This window comes from Suncus etruscus, chromosome 16, assembly GCF_024139225.1.
Source record: "Suncus etruscus isolate mSunEtr1 chromosome 16, mSunEtr1.pri.cur, whole genome shotgun sequence".
In the NCBI taxonomy this organism is placed as follows: domain Eukaryota; kingdom Metazoa; phylum Chordata; class Mammalia; order Eulipotyphla; family Soricidae; genus Suncus; species Suncus etruscus.
In genome coordinates, this window is record NC_064863.1 from 34946972 (window position 1) to 34970765 (window position 23794).

The following is a 23794-nucleotide window of genomic DNA, read 5'->3' on the forward strand; positions in this document are numbered from 1 at the left end:
TAAGTGTGTTTATGAATTCAAATCTGGTTATGAAATGGTTTCTATCACCATAGAGCACAGCTCAAGGTCTACACCCACTGGGAAAGCTCTGGCAGTGAATTCTGCAATGGAAAACAGTCCCCTCAATTCACCATGGACTGTGAACAACTAACTACTCCCTCCTCTACAATGATTACATGAACAGTCTAATATTTCCTTGGGGGAAATAAAGTTGCCAGAGCCCCTAGGCATCCTGGGGAAAGTACTCTGTTCACTTGCCAGGCACATCTTTCTTTCCAGGAGCTGTCTAAGTAAATTTTCAATGAAAGATCTTTGATAATGAGAAGGGACCAGTGATGGCTCTGGAACTTTTGCTCAGTTTCAAAAACCAGCAGAAGGGTCTAGAAAAATAGTACAGTGGGTAGGGTCTTGCCTTGGATGCACCTAACTTGTGTTCAATCCCTGAACACATATGGTCCCCTGAGAATGGCTAGGAGCGATCCCTGAGTGCAAAGTCAGGAGTAAGCCCTGAGTAGTAAGGGGTGTAACCTTCCAACAAACAAACCCCAAAACCAAAAATAAAACAGTTCAGGAGCAGAAGATGCTCAGTTCAGAGGTTCCTTTTGTGTACAGGTGCAACAATTTTACTACACAGTTGGGTAAAGCAAAAGTCAACAGAGTGTAAAGTTCATGTCACTGCTATGGTGGGATGGGATGCCTGGCTTTAACTGGAACTGTAGCTTTTCAAAATAAAAAAGAAACTAGCTCTGTTAATCTGTTAATCTTCCAACCATACTGGTAGAGCTGTAAAGAAATGCTATGCAGACTCTTGCCTCTCTTCCTTCTCTTTCCATCCTCCAAAGCAGTCACCTGTTTCACTACAAATGTTGGAGAGTTCTTGGGTTGGGGGTTGTGCTCCTCCAAAGTGGGGTGAGGTTTCTTATACCAGGGAGACTCTCCTCAAGAAGAAAGATCTCTATGTTCAGAGGGGGCCAGACTGCATCACAGGGGTGATGTGACAGATTCAGAATCAGGATGTGAGTACCAAGAATATCCTTTGTGAAGGACCATATCGATAGTACAGCAGTCAGGGCACCTGTCTTGTATGTGGCTGACCCAGGTTCGATCCTCAGCACCACAGATGTCTAAATCCCCCAGGAGTGATCCCTGAGTGCAGAGCCAATAGTAAGCACTAAGTTCCTCTGGGTGTGGCCACAAAACAAGAACTTCCTTTGTTAAGAGAAACAACTATGACTATTGTTCATAATTATGATTTGGGGTATTTATTTTTAAGTTGAGATTTGCAGAAAAAGATCAGAATGTGAATTGAGAAGGATGCTACGAGACTATAGTTGGGAAGCCCTGTTTCTCACCTACCGATCTTGGTTTGAATCCTTGTGTTACATATGGTCTCCTGAGTACTGCCAGGGTTGACTCCTGAGAAGAGTTAAGAATAAATAGTTCCTGAGGGGCCAGAGAGATAGCATGAAGGTAGTGAGTTTGCCTTGCCTGCAGAAGGACGGTGGTTCGAATCCCGGCATCCCATATGGTCCCCTGAGCATGCCAGGAGCAATTTCTGAGTGTAGAGCCAGGAGTAACTCCTGAGTACTGCTGGGTGTGACCCCCCCCCCCCAAAAAAAAAAGAATAGTTCCTGAGCACTGTCAGGTGTGCCCTCCTCTACCCATCCATCACCAAATAAAACTAAGCACCAAAAGACCAGGGCATTTCATAAAAGGTATTTGGTCTGTGTGTTTGGGTTTTAAAAAAGTTTTTAATATATATTTAAATATATTATATATTAAAATATATATTTTTGGTTTTTGGGCCACACCCGGTGGTGCTCAGGGGTTACTCCTGGCTGTCTGCTCAGAAATAGCTCCTAGCAGGCACCGGGGACCATATGGGACACCGGGATTCGAGCCAACCACCTTTGGTCCTGGATCGGCTGCTTGCAAGGCAAACGCCGCTGTTCTATCTCTCCGGGCCCAGTTTTTAATATTTTAATACCGGAGCAGTACCGCTGTGGTAGGGAGCTTGCACCCAGAACGAACCTCAGTTTGATCCCTGAAGTCCTATATGTTCCTCCAAGTCAGGAGTGATTTCTGAGTATAGAGCCAGGAGTAACCCCTGAGCGTCACCGGGTGTGGCCTAAACACCAAAACTAAATTTTTTTAATGTATTTATTCTGTGTATGGATGGTCTTTATAAAAGCTGAGTACAACTCCAAGATGTATGACTCAAGCATTCAAACTGTGGATATTAAAAAAATGTGAGTCCACTGGAAAACTTCCAGCAATCTCCCCTTTTCAAGACTGAAGTACACAAAGAATCTATACATGATTTTATGAAAACTTAAAACAACATGGGTACTTCCAAAGAAGCCCTTTCATGAAAAACTCAAGTAAGCAAAAACACAAATGGACCCTTTATGTTCTGAAGAGAACAAATTCCCTTTCCCCTCCTGTGCTGAGACAGGACTGCCCTTCCTGCCCCCATTAAAGTAACTATAATTTCCCCATTTTCAAAATTGAGGGCAAAATCAGTATGTGTCAACATTCAAGAACTATACACTCTATTCACCTCATTTTGGGTAGTATGATAGATTCTGGTGATAGAACCGAGGCCCTCCTGCAGGACAGGCACGTGCTCCTTTGCTGTGCCCCTCATTTTTGTTTTGACTGGGGAGAACATAATAGTTTAGTTACACACACAAATGGATATGCTTATGTACCTTGTTGCCTCTGCAATTGTTTTTATTTTGAGATGATTCAGGGCTCTGCACTTGGGGAGCTCTTAGTAGTTTTGGGGGACCATGCAGTGCTAGGGATGGAAACTGGACCCCCAATACATGAAGCATGAGCTCACCTTGTACAGCACCTCTCTGGCACTGTCCAGACATACATATTTTAAAAACCAACAGCTATTCTCTGACTCCAGAGAGTATAGTCACCAAGTCTGCAGTCTGGGTGGTATGACTGAGATGAAAGAAGAGACAAAGAGAAAGATGGCAAGTGGGGGAGAAGCAGGTGGAATGATCATGTGGCAGAAAGAACATAATACTAAGATCAGGCCCTGAGCATTAGTCCTGCCATTGAGAGTCTTTCCGGCATTGCAGGAAAGCTGGGGGCTCTTTTGGAGCTGGAAACACTGACACTGCCTCCTGGTGCTCACCTGGCATGCCCAGGTGAGGGGTGAGAAGGTCCTCAAAGCACAGAGCTGGCAGCCTGTACTGGGATCAGTGGATTCTACATGGAAATGACCAGCATAAAATTTGAGGGGTAAAAGTTGTGACCCTTTGACCTGAGTGCCCTTCCTTCAATGGAGACAGATTCAGAAGGGACACTCAAGCTGCATCATACCCCTTTATTGCCCTCAGTTTCTACCATCTCACTCAGCACCTGACGACCTGCTCTAGAGGCCATAAAGACCTGCGAGATCCAGAGCACAGTCAGCTTTAAGTCTAGGGTGTCTCCTTACTCTCTGCTCTTCCCATGGAGTTAAAACAAAGTGTTTGGGGTCTTTGTTGTAATTCTGAGAAGTGATTCAAGAGGATGAGGATAAGTTATATAGATAAGAGGTCTGGCAAGGGAACCCCAAACAATGTAGTGTATGACCCTTAAGTACAAGATGAGGAATAATTCAGCAACACTGTGTATGGCCTAAAACAAAAAATTAAAAAAACCCTCAAAAACTGGAGACCTGTGAGCCCATTATTAACTGAGTGTCTTTATTTTCCTCTGACACAAGCTGAGGCTTGGGACATCCAGCCTGGAAGGTCAACGGGCAGGTCTGGCAGTGTGTGTGTGTGTGTGTGTGTGTGTGTGTGTGTGTGTGTGTGTGTGTGTGTGTGTGTGTGTGTGTGTGTGTGTGTGTGTGTGTAGGTCTGGCAATGTTGGGGGGTGTGTGTGTTGCACGCATGCCTGTATGCACATGCACACATGCAATTTTTAAGGATAACATTCTGTGTTTTGTGGCATGCAGCACTATCAATAAATACTCATTAGGCAAACACAATCTAGAAAAAGTAAAAAAGAAAGTCATAAATCAAACTAGTAAACAGATGAACAAACACTAGTGTAATGGATCTCAGCTCAACACACAGGCTGGAAAGAGGAAATGATCGAAGAACCGGAGTGCAGACTTTGACTCTAATAAGAGCCAGTGACTCCTTGGTTGGTGACCTCCCCTATTTAGTAAACATTTAACACACTTCTCCTTAGGTCAAACACTGTGTCAGGCATTGGGAACAGCAGATGAGAGCAACAGGTCCTGAGCCACCAAGTGAAGCCAGCATGTTTGCAAGTGTCTATGTCTATTACTACAGGGACATGCTTCAGGGTAAAGGGCTCTAAAGAGAAAGTGTGAGAGCAGAAAAAACTCCCAGGAGATGTTAGAGTGAAGCCAAAGAAATGAAGGAGTGATCAAATACGCTTTTGGAAGCTTCTAGAAAAGAAAGCTTCAAAGGCCTTGGAGAGTCCAGCTGAAAGCCCTGGGGCAGAGACCAAAGAACCAGCATACCTGCCTCTGGAGGTCACTCTGACCACTTTCTTTCTGCCCTACAGGCTGAAAAAATATAATTCTTGAATTCATCAGACCCTTCTTGAAGGTTCTTGCTGTTAGTATCATTTGATCCAATCAGAACATTCAGTAAAATGAATAGCCCTGTTAGGTTGTTTTTTGAAATGCATAGGAAAACCTACTAGTTTTAATCAAATACAGGGATTGTGCCTCTCTGTAGGAGCCAGAGGCTCAGAGTTCCCTCAGACACCGTAAGTGATTTAGCAAAACTGAGAGAAGCCAGAAGAAAGGGCAGCCCAAGAAGTAGCCCTACCTTCCTTGTGTTCTCCCTCACTTTCTCAGCCATATTCTCCTTTTGTTTACAGGCCACACTTGGAATGGAATCAGGGTCATGCAGCATGCAAGGCAAGTGCTTTAATCCCAGTTCTATCTCTGGACCTCTGGTTAAGTCTCAGAAGGAATCCTGAAACCCCTCCAGTCAGAAGGAGAGTAAGTTCAGACTTGTTTTACTGGTCAACAGTTACAAAAATATTCTGTGTGGCTCCCTTGTCTCTCTGAAATTCAACATTGCAGTAATTTGGAACAAATCAATGAACTGGGGGAGAGACTGCCGTGGGCCAAATTCCAGCAGCAAATGCTTCCCCGGCCAGTTTATAAACTTTCCAGAATGCTGCTGGCATGTGCAGAGAAAACATTATCCGCTGAGCTTAACACTTCTGCAGTGAACTTTGGAATGTGAAACAGAAAATCTTCAAACTGTAAGGAAATCTTCTGTCTTGAAAGCTGAGGATGCTGAGTCAACAGATTTGACACTTATTTATTTGATTTTTTTTCCTTTTAGAGCTAGTTCAGAAAAAAGTCCAATAAAATATGCATTTCTAACATGACATATTACAAGTTGCTTCTCGCCCTTCATGGTTTGCTTTCTCTCGTGTTTCCAAATTAGTTGAAATTGATTCTATTTAGGGATCAAAGAAATGGTATCAGTGAACTAATCTCTCCTCAATTGTCATAGCACCTGAGACAAGGTTATCAAGAGAAATCACTATCTAGATGGTTCTGCCTACAATATGGTTCCCCTTTGGGGTGAAATGAAGAGATGAGGGCTTTCCAAATCCCCTGTTTAACAAGATCATAAAGGCTTATGGTAGAGGAGGAGGCATGTCAGACTTTTAACACTAACTGAAGCTTCATTCCAGCTACAGGTAGATGATCTTGGGAAAGACTCCCCATCTCTGTGTCTCACTGTTGTCTCATGAAAAGGGGGAATAAAAAAAGGGAGAAACTATCAAACCAGGAGTATTAGGTAAGAGGAGAAAAAATGAAATATGCCAGGTTCATTATTGCATTCAACTTTCTGTGCCTCTGAACAACTGTCTCAGCATCCTCACATTTGGTAGCTGGACCTCTGGCACCATGACTAAACCCCAACCCCAAGTCTCTGTGATTTTACTTTATTGTGTTTTACTTTTTTGTTTTGTTTTGTTTTTGGGCCACACCCGGCGGTGCTCAGGGGTTACTCCTGGCTGTCTGCTCAGAAATAGCTCCTGGCAGGCACGGGGACCATATGGGACATCGGGACTCAAACCAACCACCTTTGGTGCTGGATCGGCTGCTTGCAAGGCAAACACCGCTGTGCTATCTCTCCAGGCCCGTGTTTTACATTTTTAATTTTGGGGATCACACCTGGAGATGCTCAGGGCTTACTTGTGGCTCTATGCTCAGGGATCACTCCAGAGAGTGCTTAGGGGGCCATGTACAAAGCTGAAGATCAAACTTGGGTTGAGTATGCTCAAAGCAAGCACTTTATCAGCTGTTCTATCTCTCTGGCCCCATCATGCTAACTTCTTGAGAACCAGAATTGTGTTGGCTTCCTTTTTAAATTTTCTTCCAGAGCCCCTAACACACCATGAATAGATGAATGAAAATTGCCCAGGGAACAGAAATATTGTGTCTCAACAAAAGGTAAACAAGTCCCAGGCTTATGATAATAAAATTCTATGTTGTTTAAGAGAACTGGGGATGGACTTGATATTCTGGTTCATGGAAACCCTTTAACTGCCCATGAGTTTACAGTTTGCATCAGCCTGAAAGATGGAGAATTGGAGGCCCGGTTAAAGGAAGCAGGATAATGAAGTTCAACAGGAGAAAGTGGATGGGTATGTAGTTCTTAACATCTCCCAAAGGAAAGAAAAATAATCAATGATGGGGGGAATAAGATGCTTTATTTGTTTATTCTTTGTTTTCAATATGCACACCCAGCAATGTTCGGGGATTATTTCTGGCTTTAAAATTAGGGATCACTCTTGGTGGTGCTCAGGGGAACATAGGGATGCTGGGGATCAAACCTGGGTTGGCTGTGTGTAAGGCAAGCACCCTACCCAGTGTAAACTCTGGAACTACTTTTTAACTTCTAATCTTCAGCTTTTTAACTTTAATTTTTGCTATGGGACCACTCCTGACTCTGTGCTCTGTCAGGAGTTGCCCTTAGTGTTACTCAGAAACTATTCAGTGCTGAAAATGGAACCCAGGCCATACTAGCTTTTTTGTTTGTTTGTTTGTTTGTTTTTGTGAGTTTTCTCTAGCCCCAGATGTTAATTTTTTTTTAAAGGTGTGTGTGTGTTGGGTCATACTCAGCTGTGTTCAAGGCTTACTCTTGGTTCTGTGCTCAGGGGACTCCTAGCAGTGTTTAGAAGACTATATTTGGTGCTGGGAATTGAGCCCAGGTCAGCTGCATGCAAAGCAAATGCCTTTCTACCTCTCTAGTCCTATTATCTATTTTTAAGACAGGAAGAGAGAGAAGTTTTGCAGCTAAGAGATGAAGTTCAAATGTCATCTACACCCGCAACATAAAGAAAAAAAGGGGTTTGTTAAAGAATAAAACACCGTCGTCAGAAAAAGTGCAGAAATGCCTTGGTGTCAGGGATCAAACCACTTTTCTCAAAAGAAAAAAAGAAACCAGAAAGCAAGGTATGCCTTTGCAGTGACCTTTCCCATGGTAAAGTCTCTTGAACATCTTATTGTCAAGATTTGCAAAGGTTCATGGCACAAATCTTTATATTAATAAATGCCACAATGGAACTTTTTTCATGCCTTAATTCTTTGTTTAAATATCCCAATCTTTTTCCCCCCTCAGGGAGAACAGAAATTTATACAGCTAATTATTTCTAAAATAATGTCACTTCTGCTAAATAAACAGATGCTTTATTAAAAAAAATCTAAAACTAAGCATTTAAGGGCTCTCAGGGGTTACTCTCACAGACTGGCTCTCCAAGCAATTGCTGAAGCTGGTGCTAATTAGACACGCAGCCTTCCTGACATGCCTGGCCAAAAGAAGTTCTTCTCATTGTAAATATTTTATGGAGCCAGCACCAGGCATTGGCACCTACAGAGAAAAGTACTGCCTCGGGGTGCTCCAGGGAATTTTAACCGCCTCTCATTAATCAGCCGCTCTTACTTTCTCTATCTGGAATGGTGTTTCACAAGAGCAAAAGCCATTAAACAAAAACCAAAACACAAAAACATCCCTGAAGATGGTATTAACAGTCTTGACTAAAAGGAAGTCTTTACAGAGGTTTCCAATGCAACATGCATGACCATCAAGACACTTACCTCGAGGACCTAGAGGGGCAGAAACAATGTGTTAAGTGGTATCATGATCTGGGTCCACTATACAAAGCATGAAAGAGACATTCCAGTTTACCTCGTTCTCTGGGGTGGGAGATGGGGTGACTGAACTGAATGACCCATTTTGAGAGGACTGTGGCTCCTCAGGGACAGAGACAGGGCGCTCCCACTGGGTGGTTCCTGTAGGTATGTGCCAGTAATAGGTTCCAGCGATATCATTGATTCTTTTCCAGCCAGGCGGCAAATCTGGGTCCGTCTGAAAAGTGTGATCAGCCCATATATCTGCTGGGAAATGGAAAAACAAGAGGGTTTTGCTAAGAGCCAAAACAATTGACATTTTAAAAAGTCGAATACCAAGAGTCAGGAGAATTCCACATGCAGATGTGCCATTGTCCACATCACAAGGCTAACAGATAAATACAGCCCTTTGCCATAGAAAGCAAGAAACTAAATGAGCTAGTAAAGAAGGCTGACACTGAACAACATGAACATAAAAAGTATGGACATCTCAGTGGTCATTATACGATCACTTTACAGCACTAAGAACCCTAGCAACAAACTAAAACACCATTAGCCAGAACCAACAACTCCCAACAAAACTTTTAAGGTTAGTGGCCTGCACAACTGTGTACTACATATGGTTTCCCCAAACACTATCAGGACTGATCTCTGAGCACTGCCTAGAGTAAACTCTGAGCATTACTGGCTGTGGCCCAAAACCAAATATAAAAAACAAAAACAGGGGCCGGGAAGGTGGCGCTAGAGCTAAGGTGTCTGCCTTACAAGCGCTAGCCAAGGAACGGACCTCGGTTCGATCCCCCGGCGTCCCATATGGTCCCCCCAAGCCAGGGGCGATTTCTGAGCACATAGCCAGGAGTAACCCCTGAGCGTCAAACGGGTGTGGCCCAAAAACCAAAAAAACAAAAACAAACTTGCAAGGTCTTACAAAAACTACTAAATATTTCAATACAAACATTAAGAATTATGGGTTAGAATTTATCATATTCCCAACAATAAGTAAAAGTCTTGCTTTTTTTAACTTCTTTTTACAGACAAGCACTGTATTATATTTACCGGTAACTTGCTTTAATGACATCATCCACTTGAATGTCAGTATCAACAAAAATAAGATCAGTAATATTTTAGAATTCCAAATTGCATGTAGGAAATGACCAACGAAGACAGAATCACAGTTTAAATTCAACAAGGAACCAGATGGGTTTGAGAAGCTAGACAACAATATCACTACGTGAAAAAAGATAGTTGTGAAGGACAACAGAGTGTAGTCTGTGGCCAACTGGCAAACTATAGCGAGTCCAACATCATTCAAATAAAAACAAAAAAACCTAACAATATCTTAAACAATTTTGAGGGGTTGGTCAATAAAATGCTGAACAATATCAGTCACTCCCGGTCTGTTGCAATATTATCAGTTTATTGATGATATATTTGCTTTACAAAAAGTCATTCTTGAATCTAATTAGACTTGAACATGGACTGGATTAAAGCTCTAGAGAAAAGGGAACACAGAGAAGGGAATTCCTAGAGATGGGTATACTGGAAGGGCTGCAGTGGAAACCAGAGGGGCTCAAACTTGGCAATCTCTCCTTTTTCATTCTAAGAATTCATCCTGTTTGTTTGTTTGTTTGTTTGTTTGTTTTTGGGTCACACCCAGCAGCACTCAGGGGTTACTCCTGGCTCTATGCTCAGAAATCACTCCTGGCAGGCACAGGGGACCATATAGGATGCCGGGATTTGAAATGATGCCCTTCTGCATGAAAGGCAAATGCCTTACCTCCATGCTATCTCTCCGGCCCCTCATCTCTTTTTCAAAGTGCTGGAACATTTTATAGCAACTCCCACCAAAAAAAAAAAAAAAAAAAAAAGAAGAAGAAAGAAAGAAAGAAAGAAAAGAAAAGAAAGAAAAAAGCACGTGAGCCCTGCTCTGCACACATGCCATAGTATCATGTGGCCGGCATCAAGGCAGCTGGTACAGTCACTATGAGAAAAAAAGAAATGGAACAAAGGGGTTGATTAAGAGGGTGATCCAGCTGTATGCGCGCCTGTGGCATCCCGCGCTCAGCTTCTCATTTTAGCCTGCCAGAAGCAAACCCGCCACTGCTCTCAAATTATGATGGAACAGCGGCCCCCACCCTCAGGAAATTAAGCACGATTAAATAATTGCAAGTTACCCACATATTTGCAGCAACAACTGTAAACAAACGTCTCCACATTGCTCTACCTTATTTTCTTTTGAAGGGTTCTCTGTTAATATTTTGTTTTTAGTGTCTTCAACAGGACAAATTGTGGCCAAATATACAAGATTAAGCTTGAACAACATGCTAAGTCCTACAGGTCTCGTCCCCTGTCCTGGGGTGGCAGCCCCTACTACCACTGGCTCTCAGACAGAAAACTACAGTGACTCAAAGAGGCTAGTTTCTACTCTGACATGCCTGGATTTACACATTCGTTCTAGCTGTCCCTACAGCCGGGACATTAGCATATATAAAAAATGAATTACATGATCAGAATTTGAAATCATGGGACCTCTGACAAAAACCAAGGAAAGGCTTTTCAGGTCTGGCTCTCTGAGGAGGTATCTGGGAACGGCCCAATGACAAGGACTGGGAAATGTCTTTAACTTGGACTATGTGGGCTTGGTTTATATTCAGAATTTCTGCTGACATATTGTGTTTATAAAAATTATGATTATCCTGTTGCCAAAAACTGATGATGATAATAATGAAGAGAAAGGTGAATATGTCTACTGTATCTGTTACAGTGCCAGAATTATTTTCAGAATCCATTTCACACCTTCTCTCCCTAGCTGTAAGATATATTGTTCCTAGGGGCCAGAGAGCTAGCACAACAAGTAGGGCACATACCCAATATGGGTTCAATCCCTAGCATCCCATATAATTCCTCGAGTCTACCAAGGGTAGTAATTCCTCAGTGCAGTCAGGAATAAGTCCTGAGTAGTGCAGGGCTAGGGTCCCAAAACAAACAAATAAACAAAAAAAAATCAAGATATAGTGTTCCTTTGCAGGCAAGCAGACACCATATTATTCTTGGCCGCCATAGCTGATGTTTAGTAACAATGAGTTGGAAGGGGAGAGGTGGGAGGTGGGTGGGTGGATGGACAGAAAGAGGGAGGAAAGGAGTGAGGGAGGGAAGGATGGTAAATGAATGAATGATGAATGGATTGGTAGATAGATAGAAAGAAAGGAAGGGAGAGTAAAGAACAGAGAATGGTGAGCTCAGTGAGTGATGAAGTCCTTCAGTGAGGGGAACTGGCACCTGGTTCAAGAGGGTATCTGAAGAAATCTCTGAGAAGTTTCACAAAACAGTCACTTTACAACCCCCTGGAATAAGTACTGGCTTCTACTTGGGGGAAAATGTCTACATCTCCAATGGCACATGTAAATGTTCTCTTGGAGAAAAACAAATACAATGTGATAAACTGAAAAGGGTTCTGGGCTGGAGGCCAAGAGACTTTGAATAGAGATTTTTGTTTCTTTTTTATTGATAGGTTTGACAAGAAAAAAGTAAAAAATATACCTTCTGAGTCAGTCACCTCAGCCTCCACAGGCTTTGTTTAACCATCCTAGTTCTAATTTGCTTTGCTTTGTTTCCCTTTACAGAACTACATACACATTTCAATAAGGTCTTCAGAGGTCCCAGGTTCCTACTGTCTTCAGACAGGCAAGGAAGACAAAGGTTCAGGGAAGTGAAGTTGAGACCCTCCTCAGCCTGGCGATCTGTCTGCTTAACACCCAGCTCCCCCTTTGAAAATAGGTCACTTTTGTTCTCATTTTTACTCTAAATGAAATGTAAATCCACCACAAAGGCTGGGCTATGGTATTCTAAATGCCAAGAAGCTGCTTCTGCTGGAAGACTTCATTCCATTGCAATACTAGCAGAAATGACCTCAAGAGGCCTTGAAATGGGGTCTGTTGTGATGGGGTTTAAAGGAACTAAAGATGTTCATTGGGTCTGTCTGTTTGCCACAGAGGGTATTTCTATAGATAGACACACAGCCCTCTACTTGGGGATCCAATTAAATGGAGTTAGAGGGGCCAACTGTAGGACCTCAAAGACAGGTGTCCATCCCAGTGACTTTGCCATTAGTAGTGTGATGCCTCCTGAGGGAACAGAAACAGTTCGCATGGCAGAGGGTCTAAGTAGCCAGGCTTAGAGTCCCAGAAAGTGTCTGGTGTTGGGAACCTTTTGGGCTGAAAGCCAGACTTGGCATGGAAATGGGTTCCCAGCTGTTAAGCAAAATCCTGCCCCTTTCGGCCAAACACCATGGGTCTGTCTGCCTACCCTTTCTGGATCCCTCTGCTCCCCAGGAGGTCAGTGTACCAGACAAACTGGCTTCTTACCAGCCTCTCAAGGACTCTGCTCAAGGAAACCTAAGGGTCAAATGAGAAGAAATTAGCAGCTAGCAGCAGCTGGAAAATTCCTCTCCTGCTCTGGAAACCAAAGGAATAGGAGAGTGGACATAATTATTATATTTACTGAAATAATTATTATGATCAACAGGATCCTTCATAGTTGAATTAGAGATATACAATGGAGAGTGGAAATACTTAATGGGGGTGGTCCTGCAATTTGGGGCTCAAGTATACTTGTCCTCCTCCACACTGCACTTACTATCAAGGGTGGGAGAGAGGAGCTAGATTAATGTTCACCACTAAGAGCTCCCATCTCCTCTGTGCCAGGTCTTATCTTGGGATCTGGAGTGCCAAGGGCATCAGCTAGATGAGAGCCACCTGCAGGACTCGGTGGAATACTTCCCACTGCCCCTGCTCTCTGACTCTGTGGTAGGGCTGAGATTTGCATTTTATTCATTCATTTATTTTTGTGAGTGTGGGGTGTGGGGATCCAGGGCCTCGGGTATCCAAGGTCTATTATTATCACTAGCTCTATCACTAAGCTACAGTTTCAACCAGAGAATCTGCATTTCTTTTTCTTTTTGCCATATCTGGTGGTGCTTAGAGGTTAAATCTGCCTCTGTGCTCAGGGATCATTCCTAATAGGGTTCAGGAGACCATATGGGGTACCAGGACTGCACCTGGGTAAGCTATGTGCAAGGCAAGCACCCTAGCTGCTGTACTATTGCTCTGGCCTCAAGAATCTGCATTTCTAATATTTCTAAAGTTTCAGGTGCTGTGGCTGGTGGTCTGGGAATCAGATTTGCACCTCTCCTCCCTTCCTTTCTAGTCTGTCTTCTTTGTTTTGGGGCCATATCTGGTTGTGCTCAGTGGTTATTTCGAGCTCAGAATTTTGGGGTCATGTAGTGGCCAGGATGGAATTTGGGTGGAACTTTTGTGTGCAAAGCAAGCACTGAGCTCTTTGGAGTATCTCTCCAATCACATGGGGATACTATTTTTGATAGCAGGGCCTAGAAAATGGGAAAGGTAGTCAACCACTTTTCCCTAATATCATCTGGCTCTGGCACAACAAAATCAAATATATGAATGCATTTAACCATTCGCTCATTCACTTAAGTATTGGCACCGCAAAATTAAAGATATGAATGTATTCAACCATTGGCTTATTCAAGTGTTCCTTCTTCACTCTTCTGTATTAGGCTGCTGATAGCTACCAAGAACAGTCTAGAAGTGAAACTAGAGTGATAGTACAGTATGTAAGGGCATTTGCTTTGCATGTGGCCAACCCAGGTTACATCTCCAACATCCCATATGGTCCCCTGAGCTCACAAGGAGTGATCCTTGAATGCAGAGCCAGGAATAAGACCTGAACAGTGCCAGGTTCAGTCCAAATCCTCACCTATCTAAAGAACTATCTAGAAGCCAGGAAGACAATCATGAATAAAAGAGGCAAATTAGATCATGCCTAGTGTCAAGGGTTGACTACCTGGAATGGGATGGTCTGGAAAAGTCTTGGAAGAGCAACGTTTCCCCTAAACTAGAAGGGATCAGGGATAGGAAGGAAGAAAGGAGATAGCTTCCTGGCAAAAAAAAAGCCACAGGGAAAAGGCAACGAGATTGGAGAAGAACATGAGAAGTCACCATGCCCAGAGCTATGCCATTCTTATGATGAGCAGATGACACAGGAGAACACCAAGATGGAAGGAACACTCCATAAGGGGGTAGTGATTGTTTTTATGCTTTCCATATCAGCATGGGAGCCAGGACTTTGAGCAGCTTCCTTGCTTGGATAAGGGAAATACTTCTTGGTGAAAGCTCAGTTGTGACTGCTGTGGACTTTTTCTTGGACTATCTTTATCCTTGACACAGTCAAATGCTTTCAGTCAAATGATTGAAACCAAGCTTTCAGGCTAATTTTTGTGAGACCTGGATAGTCTGTGCTTCCTTAATTCCTTCCTTCTCTCTAGGCTGAATTAGTCCATTTCTTTTTTCCACACAGTCAGAAAAGAGGACACAGGATCTTGTTCCCAAGAGTAAATCCCCAACTCTGAGAGAGTGAGTGCATGGAGCTAGGACTCTAGAATCCACAGACTGATGTGAGAGGCTCCAAGAAGAGCTGCTGAGAAATAGAAGTGGCATCACCCTTCTAGGAATGATTAAAAACTATGTCTTTGTCAAGCCGGGAATAAGCTCCAAAGTGTCCCAAATTAGAGCTCTCAGAATCTACAACCAGAGCCTACCACTCAGGGGGGGCTAATCTCACCAAAAGATCATCTCAGGGACTGAGGGGGTGTTCATTTTTTGAGCCATACCCCAAGGTTTATCTTCATGGCGAAGCCAAGACCCAATTGTCTACTCCAGTTTTAGAAAAATTATACATGATCTTCAAAGGCATTCTCTTTTAACAGTTGTGATAAAACTCTTAACAGTTTTGGGAGTGTTAATTCCTAAAACTTTTTCCCCCATAATTTTCTTTCAAAAAAATTAGTAAGATTTATTTTTTGGGTTGCTTGAACTTGAGAGCTATTTCTAGTGGAAGATTCCACCCCCTCCCAACACCATTAATATTCCAAGAATTCACTATTTTGACGGTCCTTAAATTTGGGCCCGGTAGCATAACATACTTTGTATATTTTTATCAAGCATTTGGCATAAGATCAAGACAATGTTAAAATTAAGCTCCTAGGAGACAGTCCTCTCCTCTCTCCAATTTCCTAGATTTGTTTCAGGGCCCTAGTGCCAACTGGAGTCTGCAATCAGCCCATAGCCTGGATTTTAGCTCTGTCCCTCCCTCATGGAAGAGTGTGTGTGACTTGCACAGTTAATAGGCGAATGATCAATGGACTTATGTGTTCTCGGCAGCACAGGGAGGGTGAGGGGAAGGTAGCCATCACAGAAATGGGCAGAATGCACTCACTCACTCACTCACTCACTCACTCACTCACTCACTCACTCACTCACTCACTCACTCACTCTGTGTGTGTGTGTGTTCGTCCGTCCGTCCGTCCATCCGTCCATCAATCCATCCATCCATCATCCATCCATCCAAGTGCTTGGATCCATCCAAGCCATGCCAGATAGTGCGCAGAGACATCCAGGACCACAGTCAGTGGTTTGGAGGAAATAACATAGTGGCAGTGATAAAACCTGAATCAAACCTGGTCAGAATAGTACACCCAGCCCCCAGAGTGATATTTTAACGAAGCTCTAACAGCTGTTAAATAACAAACAGTTGCAGGCTGGGCTGCAGAGATAGTTTAAAGATTCAGGCATTTGACTTGCTGTGTTGGCTGACCCAAGTTTAATCCCTGGTACTACATACCATCTCCTGAGCACTATCAAGTGACTGCTGAGCACTTATGGGTGTGAGCCAAATTTTATTCCTCAATATATTTTTTACTCACTTTGAAAGGAGATATTACAATATTAATATGAAATCTAACCTATGAAGACAATTTACTTTTCAAATGCACACAGGTATAATCACAATTCATGACCACTACTGATAAGATATAAACTTAATGGTCTCTTTCTAGGCTTCCTCTCCAAAATATTTTGAAAATATTAATTTAAGGAGTAGAGAGATAGTATGGGGGTTAAGACACAAGCTAATACAGTATAATTCCTGTGTTGCATGATTCCTGAGCACTGCCAGAGCTCACTCCTGAGCACAGAACCAGAAAAACCCCTAGGCACTGCCAGGTATGGTCCAATTATCTCCCATCTCCAATAAATAAGCAAATACTTAATGTAGGGGTTGTAGCTCAGTAACAGAGTGCATACTTTGCATGTTTAAAGCCCTAGGTTTAATCCCCAACACCAAAAAATATGAATATAAAAACTTAAAAAACTTGAGTGTAGGGTTGAAAAAACAGTACAGCAGATAAGAAACTTGCTTTGCATATGTGACCTGGGTTATATCCTCAGAACCACATATGGTACCCCAATTCCTGCCAGGAGTGATCTTTGAGCACAGCAAGGAGTAAACTCTGAAGCATCACTAGGAATTGTCCAAAAGCCAAAATCAAAACAACACATACCCAATCACTATATATAGAAGACAGATATAAATACAGTGTGTATGTGTGCCAAAATCCGGACCTCATTCATGTGAGGCACATGCTGTAACAATGAGCCACACCTGATCCCCAAGTTTATTAGTTGGCCTTGGCTACAGATATTAAGATATTCAACTATCTAGTTCTTCTGTGACACAATGGGGGACTTACATTGAAACCAACAAAGCTCCAAATGTTAAAGATGAGCTATGGAGAATGGGCACAAGTGAATAAGTCTTGGAAACCAGCATTTCTGGGATAATCACACGAATGATTCCAGCATTTTAAAATAATGCTCCTGAAGACTTATTCTTTTTCTTTCCCATTACAGAATTCTCCAGTTCTCTACTGATCAGCAATACATCTTGTCCAATAGCAAGCAGGATAATATAGGTTTAACAGGAAAATCAACAAATCAGAGACCATATCCTTTGCTCTCAATGTCTTGAGTATTTAATGCTCAATCTTAAACACAGTGTCTAGAAGATCTATGATTAAATGGAAATTAAGCAAAGGGCAATGACACAACATCATTCAGAGTGCATCCAGCTGCCAGGCCCCTCCACCAGTCCAACCTGACAGCCCTACTAATGTGATCATTATTTTAGAGTTAGCAGTTGGAGAAGAAAAGACAAAATATAACCCCAGGCAGAAACCTGTCTTTCGCTTCCATACAATTAGACAGATAGAATTATTACTGGCACCACAGTCTTTCAAGGTAGACAGGTTGGAAAGTATATTAAATGGAGCCAATTTTCTTTTCCATTATTTTGGCAGTGTCTTCAATACAGTGCTCTCTTTACATCTGTGGTCCTGCTCGGTTTGGCACACAATCTCAATGATGGCATGGGGGAAACTATTTCAAGGGTTGCCTTGATCAACTTCAAGGTCATTAATACTTCAGTGCTGGCATGCTGGGTCTTGACTTCCAATCCATTTGAAATATTAGGGCTAAAAATGATAACTGAGAATCCATGAAGTAGATCCAATAATTTGAATACACACTGCAGTGTGCCCTTGCAAGCTGAAGAAGATGTCATCATCTCAAATTAAAATCAACATGGAGGAATAGGTAGAGCTAAAGTTCCATGAACCAAAATAGAAATCTTTGTCTTCTGATAAGAAAAACTTGCACGCACTTCTAGAGTGTTAGGGGATGTTCACAGTAAAATGAGATGAAGAGACTCATTTGATCCCCCAAAAGCTGTTGTTTATTCCATCTGATGGAAGATGAAACCAGTTCCAGCAGTGTTAAAACATGTGATCAGGATTATCACAATGAAGAAATTTCTGAATATTTCTGTTGGAATCTATTCTTTTTATTAAGAGTATTTTTTTTTTTTTGGGAGTTTGGGCCATACTTGCTTGGCAGTACTAAGGGCTCTCTCCTAGCTCTATACTTAGGGATCACATCTCATACTATGCTCCTTGCAATGAAGAAAACATCCTGGTTGCAGGCTTTAATGCAAAAACCTGGTTAGCTCAGAATGGCCAGGAGGAGTTCCTGGGCCTCCTGAGCACCACTTGGGAGACTCCACGCCCCCAATAAGAAATAAAAATGATCAAGATAAAAGCTTTCAGGTGCAGTTACTCTCTAAATAACAAAAAAAATTGAAACATCTTATAAAAAAGGTTTAAATATATTTGACCAATCCAGTGAGGGAATAGTAATGGAGTTGAAAAGAAATCTAATGTCTTTCTCCAAACATTGACAAAGTTTTAGTTATCTAATAAAAGAGGCTTTATCAAGACAGAAACTTTTTCCTAAGTAGCAAGGTGAAAAAGAATCTGCTGGCACATAGGAAAAAGCACTGGAGGTAGAAAGGCAACAACAAATTGAGGAAGGTATAACAGTGCATCAGGGTTTTTTCGTTTGTTTGTTTTCTGGGAGCCCATGCCCTTTGCCTCTTAGGGTTACTCCTGGCTCTGCACTCAGGAATCACTCCTGGCAGGCTCAAGAGACCATATAGAATGCCCAGAATTGAACCCAGGTCGGTGGTGTGCAAGGCTAGTATTGCTTCAGCCTCAGGGTGGTTTTCTTTGACAAACCTTGTTCTAAATTGCAATCCTGTTGTTCAACAGATAAATAAGAGTAAAAATTGTGAAAAACAATAACGTCAGCTGGACGATTCTTTGTATATGCTTCCTTTTGTCTGTAATCAGACTCTTGGTGGTTTCTCATGAATCTGTGGCAGACATCGTGCTGTGCTTATCTATCACTTCAGTCTTGGGCAGCAAAAAACAAAACAAAAAACAACCTGAACTAGATGAGAATGTCCAGAAAACATGCTTGCTTTCTTCCTACTCCTGCTTGCAGCAAGGTATTGGCTACACAGACTACTTTCTAGTGACTGGAGTTGAAAAGGACAGAATAAGATTGCTTCCCAGAGCATTCCTTATGCAATAGCTGGCTGGCACTTTTTCCTGCTGTCAAGAAGCCATCTAGCTTTGGACTGGAAGGACACTGCTTCGGCCTAGAAGACAGTGGATTAGGAAGGCCATGGACTGTGGGTTGCTGAAATTCTTCTGGAGTAAAGCCACTTTCTCAATGTACTGCAACTGGAGGCTTCCACATGACAGGAAAATGAATTTCTTTTATAATTGGTCTGTTTATTTTATTGCTCTGTTTTGAGAAGGCCTTACCCAGCAATGCTTAAGAGACACTGTAGTGTTGGGATTCGAACCCAGGGATCCCATGTACAAATCATGCCCTCCAGTTCTTTAAGCCATTTTTCCAGCCAGCCTGATCATTTTCAAGAATTTTATACTGATGGTAGCTGAAGTTGGCCCTAGCTCATTCATCTAATACTAGGACATGAAATTCCAGACCAACACTTAGAAAAATGATCACCTCTAAAGGAATAAAACTGCATCTTCATGTACGATTCCACACCCACAACCATCTAAATTTTTGAGAGCTAAGTTCAGAAACTCAGATGAGGGGTTGGAGAGATAGCAGAGCGATAGAACATTTGCCTTGCATGCAGCCAACCCAGAATGGACCTGGTTTCGATCCCCAGCATACCAGATGGTCCCCTGAGCCTGCCAGGAGTGATTTCTGAGCAGAGTCAGGAATAACTCCTGAGTGCCACTGGGTATGGCCCAAAAACCAAATAAAGGAACAAAAAAGGAAACTCAGATGAGTGCCTTCCAATGTCTTTAACAATATTTTTAGCTGTTGCACTACAGATCCACTATTTGCTATCTAAGCATCTTAATTTCATCTTAAATTCTTGTCAAAAATACCCAATGTAGATGTCAGTGTACTGGGCCTGATTTTTCACAAACCTCAAGAAGTCTGAGGCCTACACAGATAGGATAGTAGGTAAGATGCTTGCAATGCCACAGCTGACAGAGGTTTCATCCCCGGCACTGCATATGGTCTTTTGTGCCCTGCACAGAGTGATCCCTGAGTTCAGAGACAGAAACAAATCCTGAGCATCACAAGCAATCTCCTCAATCCAAGACTTTTCCAATTTTAAAATTATTTATTATAACACCATGATTTACCACCTTGTTCACAATACAGTTGTTTCAGGTATTAAATGGTCAAACCCCAATCCAGTGAGCCCTTCCCTTTGCCAGTGTCCCTAAAATTCCACCTACTACCCTAACATTTCTACATGAAGACAAATTTACTTTATATTATTAGTTACAACACAAAGGAAAATAAAATGATCAAAAATTAGATCAACAAGGGTCAATTTGTAATATTTGTTCTCTCTCTCCATGATGTCAGAAATCAGTGTCTAAGGATTTACTGAGCTGTGGTTGGTACTCAATGAATCTTCTGTGTTACTGTTAGGCTCACTAAGGTGGACAGATCTCTATGTAACTTTCTATCAGCTTTCCTGTTACAGAGCTGACACTACTTATAACATATTGAGGTGTCATGTGGATTACTGGTACAGGGTTTGTAGAAATGAAACAAATTTGGAGCTTAATTTGGAGGTTAATCACATAGCTGGACCATTCTGACCAGACCAGATCCAATACTACCTGGGAAGTATCAGAGGCCATTACTTTCTTTTTTCAACTTTCCCAATCTTGATCCAAGATTCAAGACTTTGACCTAAAAAGTTAAGAGTCTCCTCAGAGGAGAACATAATGGCAAAACTAATAAGCTGCTGCATACCTGTGCAACGCTTAATTATTTTTTTTTTCTTTCTAGCAAGCAAAGGGCAGTATGTAGAGCTCTAAGTGTTTTCAAAGATGCAGGGACTTACAGATAGAGAAGAGGCAGAGGTATTTGTGGATTCCATCTGCCAAGGATGTGTGTGTAGAAAGTGTCTTTTATTTTTTTTAACACTTCTTAAAATAAAACCTAGCATCAGAAATTATTAGGTAATTGAGCCAAAATTCCAGGAAAAGACAAGTAAATGAAAACATTATGTTTAAAAAGTACCAACAATAAATTCAAAGTTTTAGATTTACTTTTTGTTTTGGGGCCACACCGGGTGGCACTCAGGGTTCCTCCTGGCTCTGTGCTCAGAAATTGCTCCTGGCAGGCTCAGGGGACCAGATGGGATACCAGGGATTAAACAGGATCCATCCCAGGTTGTCTGCATGCAAGGCAAATGTCCTATTACTGTGCTACAGCTCCTGTCCCTAGATTTACTTTCTGTAAAGATTTGGGTATAGAACTATTTGTTGTTTAAGGTCTGGGTCCCCACTAGTTAAAAAGTTCAGAAAAAGTATCATACAAGATGCTTCTACTCATATATTAGATTTAAGTTCCATACTGCTAAGATTATACTTGGTTCTCTTTCTGTTTTTTTGTTAGTTCAGTCAAGCAAAAATTATACCCAATCATGTCCAACATAGAATACGTAGTTTTGTTTTGCTTTGGTGGTATGCTCAGAGTGGAGGACCTACAGAAATAATTATTCTGTTTATGACACACCAAACAGGAACCTGGGTTTACCAATGAGGGTCACAAACCTTGTAATTTTCTTATGACCGCATACCCTATACACAGGAAAAGAAAAAAGTACTTTTTTTTAAATGGGAGTGAATGTAATTGGGAATGGCTCCCTTTTTCCAGATTTTATTTTTTGAGACTCCAGAGAGTACCTAGCTAATAACTGAAGGAATGAGTAATTACTCTTTTAAGAGGAGAAAAAAGAAAAGAAGGAAATATAGGGAGGGAGATACCTACCACCCAGAAATCCCTGCCTGCTGAGTCTGAGCTGAGCCCACTTTGATGCCAGCAAGGGAACTAGAATCAGTGTTGCTAGAATACATTCACCCACAAGTACACCAATGAACTGAACCGGGCCTCAAGTTCCAGTCAATATTCAAATATGCTAAATTATTTTCCTATTACAAAGGTGTTAAAGGTCCAAGTATTAAAGTCCCTATGTATGTAGAATGCCTGGAAAAGATTTCAAATGCACTGTTATTTGGTATAGCTTTTTTTGTTTGTTTGTTTTTGGGTCATACCCGGTGATGCTCAGTGGTTACTCCTGGCTATGTGCCCCTGGCTTGGGGGACCATATGGGACACCAGGGATCAAATCCGGGTCTGTCCTGAGTTGGCCACATGCAAGGCAAATGCCCTATCCACTGCACTATCACTCCAGCCCTTTGTATAGCTTTTTATTTTTGGTTTTAATTTTTGAGTTTTTTTTTTTACTACACTTGATCTTAGCCAAAAGGCCAAGAAGCGATAATTTTTGAGTTTTTTAATTTATTTTTTTTCCTTTTAAACTAATTTCAGTCATACAGTGATCCAACTCTTTGAGTATTTTTTATTGTGGAGCAATACATGGTAGTGCTCGGGGGCTAACTCCTGACTCTGTGCTCAGGGATTATTCCAGCAATTCTCAGGAGCACATATGTGGTAATAGAGATTCTAAGCAGGGCTGGTCCCATGCAAGGCAATTACATTGCTTTCTGTACTATCTCTCAGAATAATTATTTTTTTCATTTGTTTTTATTTTTTAAAATCTAAAGCTCAAACTCACACACATTTTTTGTACTGGGTTTGTTACAATTTCTTCCTTCCTTCAAGATCTGTTAGCTCTGTCCATTTGTTAAACGATGGTCTCCTCCTCTTGAATTCTAGGCATCTTCTTCTTCAATCCTCCCCATTACGTTTTCTATGCAATAAATGACTATGACCGAAAATCTCTGAAGAGAAGATTGTTAATCACATAGATGTGAATCTTAGATCTTATAGTGCAACTCTGGAAACAAATGAATCAGATATTTGGCTAAAGTTTTCCTTGTTGCAGGTCAACTTCCATAGAACAGCTTAAGACAATGTGGAGAATTGAACACCAGGCAAACACACGTGCATCTTTCCTGGTAGAAGTTATGTGTATGTCTTTTAGTGTTAGAGATGTTCTTAAAGGAAAGAATGGAGAAAAGTATCCCTCTATCCCTAAAAAATATTACTGTGGCAAGTAACTACTCAAAGAATCTGAAGTAAAAAGAATCTGGAAGAAAAAGTTTTGTTGGTATTGTTTATTCCCTTTGGAGAAACAAAGCAAATAAATTACCTTTAAAGCAAGAACACATTTCCAGTGAGGATTTTCCAAGGCATTTTATCTTTAAGGGTAGTAACTTTTATTCTTCCATGTTCTGTTTTGATGATCATATTTTTATCTTTATACTGCTCCACAGATAGTGTAAGAACTGCAGAAGAAACATTCTTCCTGTGAGTAATGGCTAACCTTGCACTTAGTCCTCAGCCCACCCTTGGAAAGTTTGATTTCTTTCTTGGACACTGGGCTTTGTGAGAAACAGAGCTACAAGAACAGAACTGTAAAACTACTATTACAACACAAGCTACAGCTTTATTGGTCAAATATTCTGACTCAACCACTAAAATCCTGCATTTCCCTATGGACAAAATTATATCAGCATATACTCATCCATATGTTTCCTTATCCACTCAAAAGGGAAAGAAGTCATTCTCCCCCAAGTAAATAATCCATATATGAAGGTCCAATATGTATAGATCCCACATTTCCTCTCACATGTAGCCCCATCAAAAGACAGGTGAAGAGTACTTCCTATGGGATTACACACTGTTGAGGAAGTGGAAGCATATTGGGAATGGGAACATCCTATGAAGGGAAAAGACATGATGTGGATATGCATCATAAAGCACCAGGAAGTGAGATAAGTACGGAAAATGCATTAGAGACACACACAACTGAGTAGAAAAAAAAGCAAACAGTGGAAAAACCCTTGAGTAAGTCAACAAAATAT

At 41.7% G+C, this 23794-nt stretch overlaps 1 protein-coding gene and 1 non-coding gene across 4 annotated transcripts in view; one reads left to right on the forward strand and one right to left on the reverse strand.

Annotated features, from left to right (window-relative positions):
- The window catches only part of APBB2 (amyloid beta precursor protein binding family B member 2), a 222928-nt gene that overhangs the window by 105763 nt on the left and 93371 nt on the right, over positions 1-23794 (reverse strand). For 2 of the 3 annotated variants that reach the window (XM_049790120.1, XM_049790118.1), the window contains exon 4: positions 8202-8410. In XM_049790120.1, coding sequence (XP_049646077.1) covers positions 8202-8410 — 209 coding nt within the window. The remainder of the gene's footprint in view (positions 1-8201; positions 8411-23794) is intronic. The other variant, XM_049790119.1, reaches the window with a different exon arrangement.
- LOC126032789 (small nucleolar RNA SNORA11) lies at positions 21426-21553 on the forward strand. Its single transcript, XR_007503986.1, has one exon. It is a non-coding gene; the product is annotated as a small nucleolar RNA SNORA11 (small nucleolar RNA).